Source organism: Parasteatoda tepidariorum, chromosome 8, assembly GCF_043381705.1.
Source record: "Parasteatoda tepidariorum isolate YZ-2023 chromosome 8, CAS_Ptep_4.0, whole genome shotgun sequence".
NCBI lineage: Eukaryota > Metazoa > Arthropoda > Arachnida > Araneae > Theridiidae > Parasteatoda > Parasteatoda tepidariorum.
The window spans coordinates 9,994,028-10,013,715 of NC_092211.1; the positions used below are offsets into that span (position 1 = coordinate 9,994,028).

General features: G+C 30.8%; 1 protein-coding gene across 1 annotated transcript in view; it reads left to right on the forward strand.

Moving 5' to 3' along the window:
* LOC107444133 (corticotropin-releasing factor receptor 2-like) overlaps positions 1-19,688 on the forward strand; it is a 100,684-nt gene that overhangs the window by 69,064 nt on the left and 11,932 nt on the right. Inside the window, exons 4-8 of the mRNA XM_021144632.3 lie at positions 8,902-9,005; positions 10,424-10,553; positions 12,210-12,366; positions 17,049-17,179; positions 19,089-19,174. Of these exons, the coding sequence (XP_021000291.1) occupies positions 8,902-9,005; positions 10,424-10,553; positions 12,210-12,366; positions 17,049-17,179; positions 19,089-19,174 (608 nt within the window). The remainder of the gene's footprint in view (positions 1-8,901; positions 9,006-10,423; positions 10,554-12,209; positions 12,367-17,048; positions 17,180-19,088; positions 19,175-19,688) is intronic.

Here is a 19,688-nt window from a genome sequence, read left to right on the forward strand (position 1 = left end):
CGTACATTCCTTGTAACCTTACGCATTAAGGAAAATCATTTACTGCTTCCTTATATGGAAGTGACAGAGGGAACGATTCTAAAAATAACTCTTCCTTTGAAATATAAATCTATTTATATTTCAATGGTATGTTTTCAGCCTTGAATTCCCAAAATAGAATCTCTCTACGCTTATTCTTTGACAAAGACATTTTATGAAAACGAAAGAGTCTTAATTCTTTTATTAATACAAAAGTATATAATTTTTGTATTACATATATATATAAATAGATAGATAGATAGATATAGATAGATAGATAGATATAGATAGATAGATAGATAGATATAGATGTTGACGTGCAATGACTCAAAGTAGTTGGAAGTCTTTTTTAGGTATATTCAGCTTAAATAGATATCCCAAATTGCGTTAGTGTGTTGCGATTGTAGAATTTGGGGCATGACCTCTCGATTATAATATTCAAGAAGTAGTCGATGGGATTCATGTTTGTTCATCTATTTGTCCAAATCATTCGCTAGAGTTGTCAGAATGTTCTTCAATCAGTCGTGAATAATGAAAGCCCGGTGACGTTTAGCATTATCATTCATGAAAATTCCATCGTTGTTTGAGTACGTGAAGTTCATGAATGGCTGCGAGTGAGCTCCAAGTTTCTGATCATAAACATTTCCAGTCGAGCCGTGATGGCTCAGGGGGTAGAGCGTTCGCCTTTCAATGAGGTGAGCCGGGTCAATACGAACTCAGCATCCGGTTTGGGCCGACCAAAGTGCTGACATAAAATATCCTCAGTGGTAAAGGAATCGTGGGTTAGAGTCCCCTTGTCGTCAGGCTAACCGTGGGAGGTTCTCGTGGTCTTTCTCTCCATGTAACGCAAATTCGGGATAGTTCTATCAAAAAAGTCCACCACGAAAGCAAAATTTCCACAAATATTTGATCCAGGAGTTCCCTTGTCTTCTGGATTGGGTTCAAAATGACAAAGCTACGGAGTATAACATTAGTAGTCGTAAACTCAAAAAATTGGATCGGCTGTTCAACGACGGTTGTAAAATAAAATAAAACATTTCCAGTCTATGATCAGCGTAATCGGATCGGACCATTGTACCCAGTTCCTGCCATGAAACAGGAGCCCATACCAGCATGAAGCCACCATAAGTGTCTTGTTGACAGCTTGGGTTCATGGCTTCGTGGGTCCTACGCCATACTTGAACCCTCCCATCAGACCTGACCAGTTGAAATCGTGACTGATCTGATCAAGCTACACTTTTCCTTTTCCAGGCGTCTACGGTGCAACCAATTCGGTCACGAGCCCAAGAGAGGCACTGCGTGTGATGTTATGCTGTTAGTAAAGGCGTTCTTGTACTACCCTATCCCATTACAGCCAAACTGTACTAATGGACTCCTCCATTTCATGTCTCGGTTTATGCTTGCGGTTTTTTTCCACGCAGCATGCACGAAAGTTCTCTTGTCATCCTAAAAAATATAAAAATATAATATAAAAATATAATAATATAATATAAAAATATAATATTAATTAGAATGCAAAGGAGAATAATGTCTATAACAAAAATAGACAATAGTGTACTTAAAAAGTAAGCTCAAAAGACTATTCCTAACCCTTTTCATAACATATTTGCGTCACTATCGATTTTAGCGACACCTGTGCTATTAAAATAGGTTGACACATACAAAATAAAAGTTTTTTTAAATATGTTAAATAAATATTTTTCAGCATACGTATATATTTTTAGAAATTTTGACACCTATGCAATGATTTGAAATTAATATGAAAGTTCTCTCGTCATCCAAAAAAATATAAAAGATCATGAAACTGTCCTCCAAATGACCCCCTTAAATGCAGTATTTAATATTAATTAGAATGCAAAGGAGAATAATGTCAATAACAGAAATAGACAATAGTCTACCTAAAAAGTAGGCCATAAACATTATTCCTAACCCTTTTCATATCATATCTGCGTCACTATCGATTTCAGCGACACCTGTGCTAATAATGTAGGTTGACACGGACAAAATAAAAGTTTTTTGAAAGATGATTAATAAATATTTTTCAGCATATGTATATATTTTTAGAAATTCTGACACCTATGCAATGATTTGAAATTAATGCGAAAGTTCTCTCGTGATCCAAAAAAATATAAGAAATTATTAAACTGTCCCCCAAATGTCCCCCTTAAATGCAGTATATAATATTAATTAGAATGCAAAGGAGAATAATGTCAATAACAGAAATAGACAATAGTCTGCCTAAAAAGTAGGCCAAAAACATTATTCCTAACCCTTTTCATATCATATCTGCGTCACTATCGATTTTAGCGATACCTGTGCTAATAATGTAGGTTGACACGGACAAAGTAAAAGTTTTTTTTAAATATGTTAAATAAATATTTTTCAGCATATGTATATATTTTTAGAAATTTTGACACCTATGCAATGATTTGAAATTAATGCGAAAGTTCTCTCGTGATCTAAAAAAATATAAAAAATTATTAAACTGTCCCCCAAATGACCTCCTTGAATGCAGTATTTAATATTAATTAGAATGCAAAGGAGAATAATGTCAATAACAGAAATAGACAATAGTCTACCTAAAAAGTAGGCCAAAAACATTATTCCTAACCCTTTTCATATCATATCTGCGTCATTATCGATTTTAGCGACACCTGTGCTAATAATGTAGGTTGACACGGACAAAATAAAAGTTTTTTTTAAATATGTTTAATAAATATTTTTCAGCATATGTATATATTTTTAGAAATTTTGACACCTATGCAATGATTTGAAATTAATGCGAAAGTTCTCTCGTGATCTAAAAAAATATAAAAAATTATTAAACTGTCCCCCAAATGACCTCCTTGAATGCAGTATTTAATATTAATTAGAATGCAAAGGAGAATAATGTCAATAACAGAAATAGACAATAGTCTACCTAAAAAGTAGGCCAAAAACATTATTCCTAACCCTTTTCATATCATATCTGCGTCATTATCGATTTTAACGACACCTGTGCTAATAATGTAGGTTGACACGGACAAAATAAAAGTTTTTTTTAAATATGTTTAATAAATATTTTTCAGCATATGTATATATTTTTAGAAATTTTGACACCTATGCAATGATTTGAAATTAATGCGAAAGTTCTCTCGTGATCCAAAAAAAATATAAGAAATTATTAAACTGTCCCCCAAATGACCCCCTTAAATGCATTCTTTTGATCCAATAAAATGTAAAAACTTATTAAAATGTCCGGTAAATGATTAATAATATTTAGATAGTCTTGAAGAGCAATTCCTTTTTATCCAAATAGACAATAACTTGCATAAGTGTTAGTTTTTTTTAGAATTTTTAACCTTTCTCTTATCATATATGTATTATGAGGAATTTTTGAGACAGCTGGTCTGAGAATATAGAAAAAAAAATATTAAAAAAAAAATTAAATTGCTGTTTTTTATGTTTTCAAGGAAATCTTAACTCTGATATTTAATCATTTTGTAGTATCTCTTTAAAATATTATTAAATAATATATGCTTATGAATTCCTTCATTTATGATAAATATATATCTCATGCTAAAAGATTTTAAAAGAATAATAAGTTGTTCTCTATATGAACCCCTTTAAATACAGTTAGATGTTTGCTCAACTTTATAATCTACATAAGTGGAACTGATTGCGCATGCATGAATCTGATTTATTTAAATTTGCGTTTTTGTTAAAATTAGCACTCTTTCTACATTTAAGTCTAAATGAGCATGCTCACTGCATGTGTCAGACATGTTCTATTACAATCTGCACTTCCTAGAACTGTTTGCGATACTCAGGTCATGTGATTACATATGCGGTCTTCCGCAAATGCGTTTGGTTCATGCTTTAGAAGTTTGTTTTACATGTAGTTTCTTAACATTCACACGTATTTCTCGGGCAATCGATTGCAATATAAATGACGTGCGAGAAATTCGTATGATTGCATCAAGAGATGCGAATGAGAATCTGAGTGGTTGAATATATTTACCCGCGTAATCTCGTTGACTAGGTTTTCGTTGATTATGTTTTAAGCATTTTTATAAGTGTAAAATTAAGATATCATATGTTCAGAAGAAATCACATCACTAACTAGCAATTACAAGATCACAACTTGATTAACCAGAAGGATCATCACTTAGTTGTTGTTTTTTTTAAATAATTTTTATATTCCTATTAATAGGGTAGTGGTACTTTCATTTATGACATCTGCGCGGTCTGGGAAACATCCCTGAGGATTATCCTTGCATTAGGGAAAATAAATCGCTTTATAAGGAGATTAAATTTCCTTCAACTAACTGAAGTAAAAAAAATTTTTTTCTGATTCGTTTTCGTATCATTTAAAGTATCTACTGTCAAAAAGTCACTTATATTAAAAGTCTTCAGTATTGTTCTTAATTGTCGCAGTCTTTTTTTTCAATCTTTACTTAGGAGATAAAAAATTTCGACAACGGGGGAAGTTCAGCTCAGAATTAGTTTTCGTCCACTTTTCTGTAGTTTTTTTGAAAAACACCATAAATATCTTTAAACTAGATCTGTTTAATAGTTAAAGGCGATACGTTACTCTTAAATAATAGTGGTACTATGTAGGATTGCAGTACATATATGATTTAGGCAACTATGTGACATTTTATACTAAGTGCCATCTCAAACAAGTGTTAATTATCAAATAGAATATGAAAGAATAAGTTTATTTACAATTATATGATGTAATAACTAATAGGTACATTATTGCATTTCTTCAATATCACCAAGCAGGATGATAAAACCTACAAAACCGATAAACTTAATAAAATTTTAATGCTAGCAAGTACGTTGCTACTTGATTCTATTGCATGGATCTTCATGTGAAACAAAATTTATCCGCTAAAGCGTGATGAGAGATAGTACGATTCAGGCAACTCTTCTCTATATTAATCTATGTGGCCCTATAATAGATCCAGAATAACATGCGGTTCTACGTAATTGCCCTTATATGTTGTTCGATAGAATGGGCTGCACAGTATGTTACTCACTACGTTGGGAATGGTGTGGAGGTTATGCCTGAACAATTTCGGCACACTCTTGACGCTGAGGATTTTTTCTCGCAATTTCCGTCTGGGTAATAATTACTTCAGAAACATTCTCAGCTGAATAACTTGAATGCAAATGAAAGTTCGTACAGTGCACCTTTACATTTTGTACGCGATACTCCTGTCTATCTGTACATAGAGTTATCCTATGACTTTTTGTAGTTTCATCTAGACACGAACTCTGGAATTATCCTGCGTTCAGGAAATAAGACTCTAGTAAACACCTGAAGAAAAAACATTTATTTAAGCTAAACAAAACAGATTCTACACGGCCAGCGTGTTCTCGTTCAATACAGCTCTTGAAGAAGAATAACATAGAAAAAGGCAAGTATCGAATTCGTGCCGCAACATTTATACTGTGAATATCCACTTCAGTTCGCTTCGTAAGAAATAATGATCCATACAGCAGCGACGCCACAACTTTTATCACCTATGTTACCGTGAATGATTGAAATCAAGAGAATGTCGACTTTCACCTGTGAATATCAACAGTCACATAATCGCTTTTGTGACTGTTCGAAATATTGATTATGATTTATTTGTTGGTACTATATTTATTCGATATTTTAATATCTGCCGAGGTTAGGAGAAACATCAGAGTTCGGAGTACCGGTTAAATACATACTGGGCAGGGGTACTTGACCTTTAAGAAACATTGATGTAAGGCATACCGAGCAATGGCACTTAACTAGACCTGGTATATATTTCGGACATTTACCAAAGCGACAATGTTATTGTCAACATTCACCGATGGAAGTCAACAACCACCAATGTCGGTCATTTTACGGTAACATATATATATATATATATATATATATGTTACGGTGAATGACCGAAGTCTCGAAAATGTCGACATTCACCGGTGAATGTCCACATTCACGTAGTCGCTTTGGTGAATGTACCAAATATTTGTTAGGTCCGATTTGATATTAATTTATTCGTTGATATCATCGTATTTATTTGATTTTTTAATATCTATTGAGGATAAATAACTCTTAACTCTTTGACGCAGAATTTTCATTAAACATATTTTTCCCACTTTTCTCATAATTTTGTATTAATTTAGGTCAAAATAAGTCAAAAAATATTGTATTTAGCATTTTACTTGTTACCGTGAATAACCGAAATCAAGAGAATGTCGACATTCACCGGTGAATGTCCACAATCACATAGTCGCTTTGGTGAATGTACCAAATATTTGTTAGGTCCGATTTGATATTAATTTATTCGTTGATATCATCGTATTTATTTGATTTTTTAATATCTATTGAGGATAAATAACTCTTAACTCTTTGACGCAGANATTATTATATTTATTTGATATATTTATATTTATTCTGTATTTTAATACTTACTGACGATAGATTAGAAGAAACATCAGTGTTTGGAGTATCGGGCAAATATATACCGGGCAATGGCACTTGACCTTAAAAAAACATCAGTGTAGGGTATACCGGGCAGTGGCACTTAACCTTAAGTGGCTTGGTATACCCTACACTGATGTTTTTTTAAGGTTAAGTGCCGCTGCCCGGTATATATTTGCCCAATACTCCAAACACTGATGTTACTTCTAATCTATTAGTCAGTAAGTATTAAAATACAGAATAAATATAAATATATCAAATAAATATAATAATATCAACGAATAAATTAATATAAAATTGGATATAACAAATATTTTGGACATTCACCATATCGACTATGTGATTGTTGACTTACACCGGTGAGGGTCCGAATGTACAAGAATGTAATGAAATATTCGATCTTTCACCTACGTATTTGGTGTTTGTCGACATTCACCGGTGAAAGTCAACAACCACCTATTTCGATCATTTTACGGTAACATATATATAACAGCAGCATTTCAATTTAGCAACAATACGCTAGAAAAATTAAACGTCAATCCAAATGGTTTAAATTAATAGTTATAATAGGAATTAAATTCAATTATTAAAACTTATATAAACTTTTACGTTTGCTTTAAAGATAGTAATAAAAATAACTTTCTTTTGAAGGATATAGGGAAAAAAATGCATTATTCGAAGTAAACAAACTTAGTAAAAGTATTTTTTTATATATATTGCTTTATTTCATAACACTGTCGGAAATGTAAATTTTATCGGACAGTAAAAATCTAAAGTTCTTTTTTTTCTTCTCGCAATTTATTCAAATAAAATTGAATAATTCATGGTCCTATTTTATATGGAACATTAGAAAAATACCACCTTAAATTTCCGTTACATTAAATTTCCGTTTCTTGTCCCATTATAATTTATTCTTAAAATTTCTTCTCCTAATATTAGCATTTTGTAAAGAAAAAAAATGCCACACTCACTTGGCCTTTCACGGAATAAACAAGGCTATGAAACTTTCTGAAAATTTACTCAACAGGAATTAAAGCTGATTTTAACGAATGGTTATAAAAATGATTATTTTTCATTTTTACTGTTTAAATATTTTTGAGACTCAAAATATTTATTCCTATAATCATAAATGTTCGAAATTAATCACCTTAAATTTATACTAAGAAATACTTTTACCAAAGTGAAGATTTATTAACAAACTTTACGAGAAAGTTTTTTTTTCTTTTGTATTGTTCATTTTAACTCCAATGGAAAAAAAATACCATTGTTTAGGTATCGTTAGAGTCTGAGCAATATTATGGTGTAAAATTTGAATGAGGTTAGTTTTGGTACGAAAGCATCTTATATGATATTTATTCGAATTTTGATTTATTTCATTTTGGTTTTTATAACAAAATCTCTGGTTTCATGTTTTCCAAAATTTATTTAAAAAAGAGATTTATTCTTGTAGATTTATGCAAAAAATAATTTTTATTAGATAGGATATATAATACGGTATATTTTTATTAGATGGGATACATAATACGATATATTTTTAATAGTGGAGATACATAATATAACATATTTTTATTAGATATTACATATAATTCGATATACTTTTATCAGATGGGATATATAATACGATATACTTTTATTAGAAGAGATAAATAATTCGATATATTTTTATTAGAGGGGATATATAACGTAACGTATTTTTATTAGATGGGATATATAATTCGATGTACCTTTATTGGATGGGATATAGAATACGATATATTTTTATTAGATGGGATATATAATATGATATACTTTTATTCGATGGGATACATACTACGATATATTTTTTTATTAGATGGGATATATAATACAACCAGGGCTCGAAAAAACTCAGAAATTTTACATGTCCCCGAGGAAGGCTTGTCCAACAATGAACCCGCCCTCCTTTGAAACTAACCCGTAGCTTCTAAATAAATAAAAACATAATTTTCTCTTATTTATTGCAAACATTTATATAAATTGCACAATGAATTAGTAGTTGCAAGGATTACATTATACAGTAATAAAAGAAATACTAGGTTACTGATAGTAACCTAGTATTTCTTTTATGAAATAATTTCNTAGATGGGGTATATAATGTAACATATTTTTATTATTTTTATATATCCTCCCGTATGCCCATAGATGGGCGGGTCGGGGACATACAATAAATAACATATTTTTATTAGATGGGATGTATAATTCGATATACTTTTATTATATGGGATATATAATACGATATACTTTTATTCGATGGAATACATACTACGATATATTTTTTATTAGATGGGATATATAATACAACATATTTTTATTAGATAGGATATATAATACGATATATTTCAATTAGATGGGATACATAGTACTATAATGAGATAAGAGAAATATTTTGCAAATGATAAGATCTGAATATATATTTTTAGGAGACTGAAGTTGGTCACTTAACGGTCTGTTATATTCTCTTCATATGTTCTTTCATATCTATCATTGCCCTTCTCATCACTTTACTAATATTCTGCTATTTTAAGTGAGTATCACATTTTTGTTTATTTATTTATTGAAATTGCTGGTTAATTATTGTTAAATTTAATAATGTTTTTCTAATTTTTATAATTACTAGGTTAAATAGTATAAATTCTAGTATTTCTATCATCGGTTTTATTGAGAACCTTATAAACTACTGAAATTTTCAATTTTAAAAAAACATGACAATTGGTATTAAATTGGAAAAATAATTCTTAACTGTTACATGATATATCTGTACACATTAAAGCTAATTTTCTTAATACTGAATGAAGGGTCACTTATCGTTTTTTTCCTCAACTTAACTTCGACATTTCTAGGTGGTATGTGTAAAATTATTCTTTATTACACATCTGATTTTAAAAATGTTCTGATCGTGTTTATGGCTAGTTTCTTCTCATACAAATACGTTGCTTAGCATCAGTGGAGTGCAGGTTTAGTATCAACGAGAATTTTTTTCTCGGTTGCCTAGTAACAGAAGGAGATATCTGAACAGTAGATTATTCCTAAGAAGAAAAAAAATTGTGATCTTCTTATTACAATCACACATTGGTCAAATGCTTTTTTTCTGAATTGTCTCCGATAAACGCTACAACATTTCGAATTATGGATTGCTAAAACTGTCTCAATTGATGTTTGTCGTCCTATTGGTTTTCAAATCCTGCCAATATATGCGTTTTAAGGCGTCACAAAATGCTTTTCCTTCTTAAGTATTCATATTTTCATTAAAATCACTGTCAAGGCAGAAATTATAAGTTAAAAATAAAAAGAATATAAAAATATATAAAATTACTACGATGTAAATACATTAAAGATGCCAGCTGGTGAAAATAAAAAGGAAAACTCTAATCTTTGGGACCATGTCAAGCAGTTTGGGATCCTCTTTATTTGCGATATTCACCTGAATTAGTATTGAAAACAATATAGTTTTACCTGTAGGTCAGAATTTCCGATTCTTATTTAAAATAAAACAAAAAGAATATAATTCTCTTTTATTTACAACTCAAGAAGTATTTATGGGATGATTAAACTAATACCCTAAACTAATATTTAGAAGTATGAAATAAATATCCTAAACTCTCTGGCATTCTATCTCAAAAATAAACTCCCCAACTTAATGCATGACAAAATTAAAAGTGAAAAAAAGAATTCAAAAAGAATCATGAAACAGCAGCGGTCGCCATAGCAACGCACGCAATGAAGACGCATGCGCACTGTTTATTATTACTCTTGAAAACAGTTGAAAAGTGTGATGACGTCCAAATAAGATGAGCACGCCATCAAACCCAAAACAAAACCAGTTTTGTCAATGGGTAAAAAAAATAAAAATAAGTACATTGTAAGACAATAGAAATTGGTTGTTATCTGAACATGAGCTATAAATAAATATATGAAGAATTTAGGCTGTTGTGTATTTTGTAGATCATTGCACTGTTCTCGCCTTCGTGTTCATCGCAATCTTGCTGTGTCGCTCATCATTCATTCTGTGTTACTCATGATCATTCCATCAACTGTCATCTTCCAAACTTCATTGCCTAACTACACAGAAGTGGTATGTTTGCCAAATTTTTTCTTCATGTTTTAATATCGATTTAGCAAACATAGTAGTGTGCCAATGTTAAAAAAAAAATGAACAGTATGCTTAGCATATAATAAAATAAAATAATCATGGAGTTATGGAGAAAAAAAAACATATTCAATCAGATACTATTTGAATTGAAAGTACAAACATTGATATTAGAAATATTCGTTACATGAATTGGCAAAAACATTATTGTTTTCTGTATTTTTATTAATTTTGTATTTAACGATGAAGGTTGACTTTTTACAGATTGTTGGCAGACACCAAGGTACTGTATTCACAAGCATTATTGCTAACCTCTTTTTACTTCACTGAGAAAAAAATGCTGCGATTTTTAATTAGACATGACTTCAGATTTATAGATGATGTCATTGCATAATTTGATTATATAATTGGTTGATAATATAATTTGATTATTTATATTGTTACTGCCAACGCTATATATACAAATAGATTACCGCTTACCTCTGATAAACTTCAAATACAGTCAAACCCCGCTATAGTGAACACGGTTTATTGTGAACGAAATGTTCGGTCCCGTGCCTTGCTATAAACGCATAATTTTATATTTTGTGGATATAGTGAACCAAGAAAGTGAGGTAGTTGGATATAATGAACTTTTTTCTGTCTTTGACTGAATTTTTTCTTCACTTTTTTTTATAATAATTTTGAGATTTCTACTTCAAAATAAATACATATACCGATTTTTAAAACCATCTATAGAGGGGAATGTAGAGATAAGCATTTTTTATTTATTTACTTCTTTTATCTCACTTTCCCATCCCTAAACAAACCAGCAGATGTTGAACCAAGCAGATGTTTCCAACCCAGGCAGATGATGCACCTGTAAGATGTCAGTTGGATCAATATGCATTTTCTGTCAGAGGGAATAAGTAATTATTCATTATTGGTCAAAGGGTTGGACACTAATATGTGTTAATAAGGCCTTAATTTCAACTCCTTTTTGTTCTCAGTTCAGTTAAAAAAAAGCTTGCAAACAAGTGTCTTAAATTTAACTATGGCGAGCAGTAAAGGTAAAATATTCTTCATTGATGACAAAATGAGCATAATCAGAAAAATTGAAAATGGGTGCAATCAATCTGATATTTGCAGGGAATATAAACTATTTTGACTGAATTTGTTAAGTGATTTTATGAGACATTTTTTTATGAGCTTGAATGGCAGGTTAGATAGGTTTAAAAAGCGGAATATCAGAAATTCAGGAAAAATTATCTGAGAGTTGGGAAGTGTTTCCATGTCAGATGTTGAGGATTGCTCATCAGCTAAAGATTACAAATTTTTTTTTGTACGCAAGACGAAGAGTAATAAAAAGTAATACATTTTTGCTACTACATGATATTTTTCAGTCATTTTTTTGAATAATGTGTAATAAAAGGGAGGAGTTACCGTACAGTTTACCTACACAGCTGCAACTGTGCTCAGTTGCTCCCGGGACACGACACAACCAGGTGTCACCATTTAGTGTACACAACGAAACGGCATGTACTTAAAAAAACAACTCTCGTACATGCAATCGGGGATGATAATCCTATATAACAATGGTCTTGGTGACACAAATAGGTAAAATTGTTTTTAAAAAAATTGAAAACAATAATTGTGTTGCAGGAGTGGCTGTGCAAGCTTCTGATGTGCATCAAGATGTATTCTGCAATGGCCAGTATCAATTGGATGTTTGTGGAAGGACTATTACTTCACAGCAGAATCACTGTATCAGTTTTCAAACAAGATGCGCCATTCAAGCTCTACTATCTCATCGGATGGGGTAAAGTATTTGCATGTGTCATCATCATCAATGGCTCGACAATCCAGGTCATTTCAATAATTTTTTTTCCAGGCTAACCTATTTCCTGCTAGTGCTTTCCGAACCAAAAAGTATTTTTCTAGACCATCTATCCATCTCAAATTCGGCCTGCCTCTTTTTCGTGTGCCAACTAGCCTAGCATTGAAAACTCTTTTTGTGACACGGCCTTCAGCCATTCTGATAACGTGGTCTGCCCACTTTATTCTTTGTCGTTTAGTAAAGTTAATAATGTCAGGTTCATTATATGAGTGATAAAGCTCTAAGCCACAAGCCATTTTTTCTTAATTCCTCCAAAAATACTTATCCAGATCTTTCTCTCAAAGGTACGCAACATAACCTCATTCGTACAAGATATAGTCCAGGTATGGTTGGTAATTTTAACACATGCTTGTGAAACCTGGACCATATATATATGGATATTTTGATTCTAGAGAATCCAAATCAGACGAAAAAAAGATATGTTTGTTCAGAGACAATGAATTTTTCTGTCAGATTTTATAACTTGAATTATAGTCTTATTTTTAAAGTCACCCCCTGAAACCATTATGATTGAGTCCTAGTACGTGAAAATCCGATCATGATATCAAAAGTTATTCAGGGTGTTCCGATTTTTATTTTGCGTATTTTGATATTTTGGGTAATGAACTACTATGTAATTAATGAAATAAGTTGTTTCTTTTTGAAAAATTTATTTGATAAGCTTTAAAGTAAATCTACAAAAAATATGTATAAAAAAATTAAAACGTAACGTGGTAAAAAAGAAAGAGAAAATAAATAGATAACGCGAGTAAGGAAAAAACTTGCTTTAGACACGATTTTTTTTTCTAGCATTTTAGTGAGATAAGTTGAAATAGCTATTGTCGAGTGCCCCCCAAAGAGAAAAAAGTTTAAAATGAGTTCATAGGTGTTATGTTTTCCATTTTGTGAGATATATAATATTTTCCCGAAAGCAGGATTTTTTTTTAGGAAAAATTTTCTTAATCTTCTACCTTTTTTTCTTTCTTGACATTTTTCATAAAAATGACTTTTTTCTTTAGAATATGTTACCTTCCTTCGGATTAACAAAATGTAATTTGTTTACGTAGTTCAAGTGTTCCATTTTAATTTCCTTATTTTCGAAACTTTTTAATTTCTTTAAAAAAAACTACTACAATACCGAAAAAGCATTTTTTATAATGCACTGAAAAAAATAATATAAAAATGTGCTTCGTTTAACTTGAATTATTTTTATCTTTAAATAGTCAAAAAACATATTACAGTATAATTACAGTCCAATTCTGATATAACGAACCCAGGATATAGTAAATAATCGGTTGTAGTGAAGGTTTTAGTGTTCCTGGTTATGTTATTAAATATGCATGTTATTTCTAATGTTATTTCATATGCAGCTAAAAAAATTATCATTGATTCATTTGTAGTGCTGGAATTTAAATAAATGTAGCACAATTTTTGTCGAATTTAAAATGTATAATAATTATGATTTTTAATTGAAAATGGATTATACACATTGCAGAGATGTGTTTAAAATAGGTATTGAATAATTTGAGTAGCACATGAAAGAATCAACTTTTTAGTGCAATATTTTTAAAAAGAAATAAAATTACGAACATTTAAAAAGGTTCTAAATTTATTACGTGAAAACAACTATTTCGATACATAGAAAATATTTCAAGTGTAATTCGGCGTATTCCCAAACATTTTTTTCCACATACGAATTTTTGCCATATGCAGATTTTATTTACGCAATTATAGGTAAAAATGTGACTTTGGGCAAAAACTAGCCACACGCTTATTCCAAATTTGTCCCATTAGTTACCATAGGCAAAATTATATTGGAATATCCTATAGTATTTTTATCTGGCAAATATCCCTAAGGGTGTAAATGTTACAGAGAATAACCGAAATAGGTGGTTGTTGACTTCCACCGGTGAATGTTGACAATCACATCCGGTATACAATTGCCCGGTATGCCCTACACTGATGTTTTTTTCAAGTGCCACTGCCCAGTATGCATTTAACCGGCACTCCGAACATTGACGTTTCTCCTAATCTATCCTCAGCATATATTAAAATATCGAATAAATATAATAATATTAACGAATAAATTAATATCAAATTGGATATAACAAATATTTTGGACATTCACCCAAAGCGGCTATGTGATTGTTGACATTCGCCGGTGAAAGTCGACATTTTCTTGATTTCTGTCATTCATGGTAACATAATCACTTTACCCAACAATGCAACAGAAGTAGGCTAAAAAAAAATTATTTTTTTCAAAAATTCTGGATTGAGTGAGCCATCTCTTAAAGTACACCTGTTGCTAAGTCGGCAAAATGTTCACTATATCGGAGTTGACTATTTTTCCATTTTAATGAAATTTATTGTGTAATGCTAACATTGCTCATTGTCGATTAAAATAAACAAAGCTCAAACTCTCTTAGGTGCTTACATAATATTTTAACCACTCCTTACACGCAGCCCAAAAGTAAAAGTTTTGCTTCATTTGTAGGAACTCAATTTTTAGAATTCCCTTGTCACAAAGAAATAAAAAATGTTACTGAAGGAAAGAACTCTAAGATTAAATTATTCTCTGACCCGTCGATCTAATTGCGGGGAAAATAAGTTCCAAATCAATTTATAACATCAGAAACCCTAGAAATATATATATAAAAAATTTAAAGATGTATTTATGCGGAAAATCATCAGGCCGTTTTGCCTAAAAGCTATTTCTCTTTATTTCATTCTTTTTTAAAATTCCAGTTTCAAACTTAAAGTCTAGCCATGTTAAAAATGATTAACCTTTTAACAGTGACATATATTTCAAAAAAGTAATCCAAAAATGGAAAAAAAATTTGACTGTTTAATTTTTTTCTTTACATTATTATAACAGTTAGAAAATGGTTTTTTATTACAAAAATAAAATTTTAAATGCACTAACTACTGTATTTATAATTTTTACAGACACCTAAAAAAGTAATGGGATTACACACACATCTTTCTCAATTAGAAACGAAATTTTGAAGCTAAATATAATATAACTAGTATAATATAATATAAAAACTCAAACAATATTATTTTCAATACATAAATTTTACAAATCTTTTACAGTATGGTATATCCCAAAAACCCCACCCACATTTCCCTCCCTCGACTGAAGTCGTAATAGGTGAAAAACTAGGACTACTAATGTCATTTATTAAGAAAATATTGAATTAAGCATCCTAAAGAAGAAAGGAACTCAGCTCGGGCTTCACAAAATAGAAACGTTAATTTTTCTCGTTCGGGCATCACAAATACTGCACGTGGTAATTGCGCGAACTGGATTCGGGCAACATGGCATGGAGTTAAATCAACCTAAGGATGTAAAGTAGGTAAATAAATAAACGGACCACCTTGAATAACTTTCGATCCTCACATTCTAGAACTTAATCTTAATGGTTCGAAGGGGCGGACCTCGGATATGCTAATTAATAAGTGCAGACAGTATTTTAAGTTACGCAATCAGATATAAAAACATAATTTCTCCTAATAAACTTAACTCTTTTTTATTCTGTTTTTAATTTTTTTATTGTTATTAATTTATTTTTTTCTTGTCGGATTCGAATTTCTGACCCCGCAATCTAGGAGACATAGTCCTCCACATTGTTTGGTTAAGAGATTGCTCTAAAGTCTGCCCCCTTAAATGTTAATTTTATTTTTTGCGTACATTGCCTTATTGCCTTATCATATCATCTATTGCCGTATTTTAAGCGAATTGAAATTCTTTTGCACACAATAATAAAATTAGTTTATCCCAAAATAATTCTATGCAAAATATATATTTTACTAAATATTTATAATTTTCTTATTATTTTATTAAATAATAGTCGAAAAAATTTTGAATCTAAGGGAGTACGATTTTTTAAATCATTTAATAGAACGCATTTTGAAAATGACTAAACGAAATTTGAACGAAAATAATCTAATAATTCCGGAGAAATCGAATTTTAAACATGCGCCTTCTTTAAAATTTGATTTCTCAGGAACTATTCGACCGATTTCGCTTAAATTTCGTATTTAGCTACGTAAAATTACATTCGTTAAAATGGTACAAAAAATTTTATAATTTACAATTCAAAAAGTTTTCGAATATTATTAAAATGAAAAAAAGTCATAAACATTTACTAAAAGTTATCTTTTGCTTGGAATTATCTAGGGATAAACGAATTTCATAATTGTGTGAATTTTTTTTTTTAATTCGTTTAAAAAATTCTCATGAAAAATTATGCAAAAATAAATTATTATTTAGGGTTTCAAACTTTAGGGATCCTTATTTCACAGATTACGGCTACCCCTTTTATTTTGGGGGTCCGAAATCCGTATTGTATCCTGAAAAAAGTATGCCCATTCAGAGAAAGGTTTGTCACGTTCTGATTTCGTAACTTATAATATCGCTTGCACCTAGTAATTAGCCTATTTGTGGTCACCCCTCGAGCTGTTGAGACTAAATCCTAGAATTTGAAGATCCAATCATTAGATGAAATTTATTATTCTGGGTGGTCCGTTTTTTATTTTTCGCACTGTTCATGGTATTACGGATGCATATTTTTAGAACTGGTTATTATAATTATTTTATAATATATAATGTGTACATTTTTTAGGGCTACCGTTAATTTTCGTATCGTCTTGGGCATTTATTATGTCTTGCAAGCTGCACACACCCTGCTGGAGAGGATATGGGAAATCCATATATGTCTGGATTTTGACCGGACCTATGGTTATTGCTTTATTGGTAAGTCCACTTGTTCCACCCCCTTTTTTAAAGGGTCTCCTCAAAAGTTTTTTCAATGCATTCATTTTTAAATTTTCCTTTTGTTTTATAAATACCAAAAAAAAAAAAATTTGAGGTAATGCTCGGACCAATATACACATTTGTTTTTAGATTTAAGTGAAAATATTCTACATATTAAATTTTTTAAATGTTCACGTCACGATTTGTAACTGATCTTTTATTTGAGAGAAAATTTTCGTCATTGTTCACGTGATTTCCAAACAAATCAACACTCGCAGTCCAAGTCATATGCAATTAGTTTCGAACCACAAGCCCGTCCGAACCAGACCTCCATGAAAAATATTTTCTAGTTCTTTTGGTTATGTAATCGAAACATTCTTATTGTATTTTATTGAAATTTCGAGTTTTGATAGTCAATGGTTATTTTACACGATGCGTATGGATGATTCACTGAGTGCAAACAGTAACAAACTATCTAAGACCGGAAGACATTTAGAAAACTTCCGGTGTATTCCTCCGCATATGTTATACTTACGAGGCGATGTGTGAACAGGCTTAATATTCTAGGACAGGGGTGGAGAACCTTTATACACCAACGCGCCATTTTCTCTAAAAAATTGTTTAATGAGGTCAAATGATTTTGACTTCGTGATTATTGGGAAAATAATAATACTAAATACTATCAACTCAAAACTCTTTATATACATAGAAGAAAAAATAGATGACAAATTACTTATATTAGGTTGTAAGATGTTAGTTTAAGAAGGACTGTTAATTTTTTTTGCTAGTTATTTATTGTTAGCTTGTTTTTTTTATGGTTAATAATTGTTTTTTTTAGCATTAATTGTTAATTTTTTATTAATAGTTGTTTATTATTTTGCTAGTTTTTGTGAATTTAATAATTATGTAATAACAATTCACAGTGTAATAACAATTGTGATCGGTGGAGTGCCCAAAATATTATGTCTCGTGCCATAAATGGCACGCGTGCTATTGGTTTGCCATCCCTGCTCTAGGATTTTTTATTATTGTGATTTTTTATCAAATTTATTCAAAATTTTACCATTCATAAGAGTTTTAAGTAATTTATAAGTTCCAGCAGGTCGTAAGCAGAAAACGAATTTAAGAAAACTAATATCACAACATTCACAAGTTTAAGGTTTATCACGTTTTAAGTGTTATCCCTTATTTGGCTATAATTGTGTAAAATATTGCCGGTTGTTATTTTTTGGGTTGCATCATAGTGTGCTTGCGAGGTCTTCCAAAATACATTTGTTATTCGTTTCATTGAAAGAAATAGTAGTATTATGAACACTACAAGTATAAAAACATTGAATGGCGTGTTTTTCTATACCTATGAGTAAAAATCAATCAGAAGTATTGTTCGTTCAGCAGGAGTTGGCACTTGACTCCACCTCTTATGACGAAGAGTTCCTTTCACCACGGGAGTAAGTGGAGAAACGTCTCCGCGCTTGAAATTGAGACAACCCTTAATGCGCACCAAACGCAAACAGTGAATTCTTTTTTCAGTCACTTACTTCGCTTTATCATCTGCTATTATGCCTTTCGTTACTCTGGCTAATTCAATATATTGCAGCAAAATGTCTCAAGAAAGGCAAACTATTCACTCGAAAGAGAGAAATATCATCAAATTTATGAAATAAATAATGTTAAAAAAATGCGCATAAAGATTGAGAAATAAATATTTTTGTCGTACGATCACCAAATAGCAACCTTGTTCAGGAGTGTACACATCTTTTTCCCAAAATTAACGAAATAGTATCGTCGGATACCACGTGATGAAGCCGGAACCAAGTACCAACTCCTGGTGAAAGAACTACAAGCATTTCTGTATTATTTTTATCCATTTTTCTTTATCTTAAGTCAATGAATCTCTTTTATTTTGCAGGTAAACAGTGTATTTATGGTAAATATAGTTCGAATATTAATCACAAAGCTCAATCGCACTTCTTCTATAGATAGTCGTCGAATGAAGTAAGCATTTCATATCTTTTAATCAGTTTAATTATTATCTAATTAAAAATGCATAACAAGCAATGTTTATTCATTTGAAATAAAAATTTCCTCTTAATTTTCTGATTTCATAATATCGGATAACCTGGATAAGAGTCATGAAATTAGTCTTGATATTGATTATGAAAATTTTCATAAATTCCACCTTCTGTCTGAATCAATTGATGAATAAAGACTACAACTTATAATATTTTCTCAGTACCTATAATAGTATATAAGGTATCTATTATCATAGCGCTATTACCATAATTAATTAAGAAATTGTAATAAGACTAATTAACTTAAGACTTAACTTATAACCGTCGTTGAACAGGCGACCCGTTTTTTTTTTTTTGGTTTACGACTATTACTGTTCAATTCCGTAGCCTTGTAATTTTGAGCCCTATCCAGAAGACAAGGAAACTCCTGAATCAAATATTGGGTGAAATTTGTCTTCGTGAAGGGCTTTTTTCGCTGTAACTAACCCGTCTTTGCG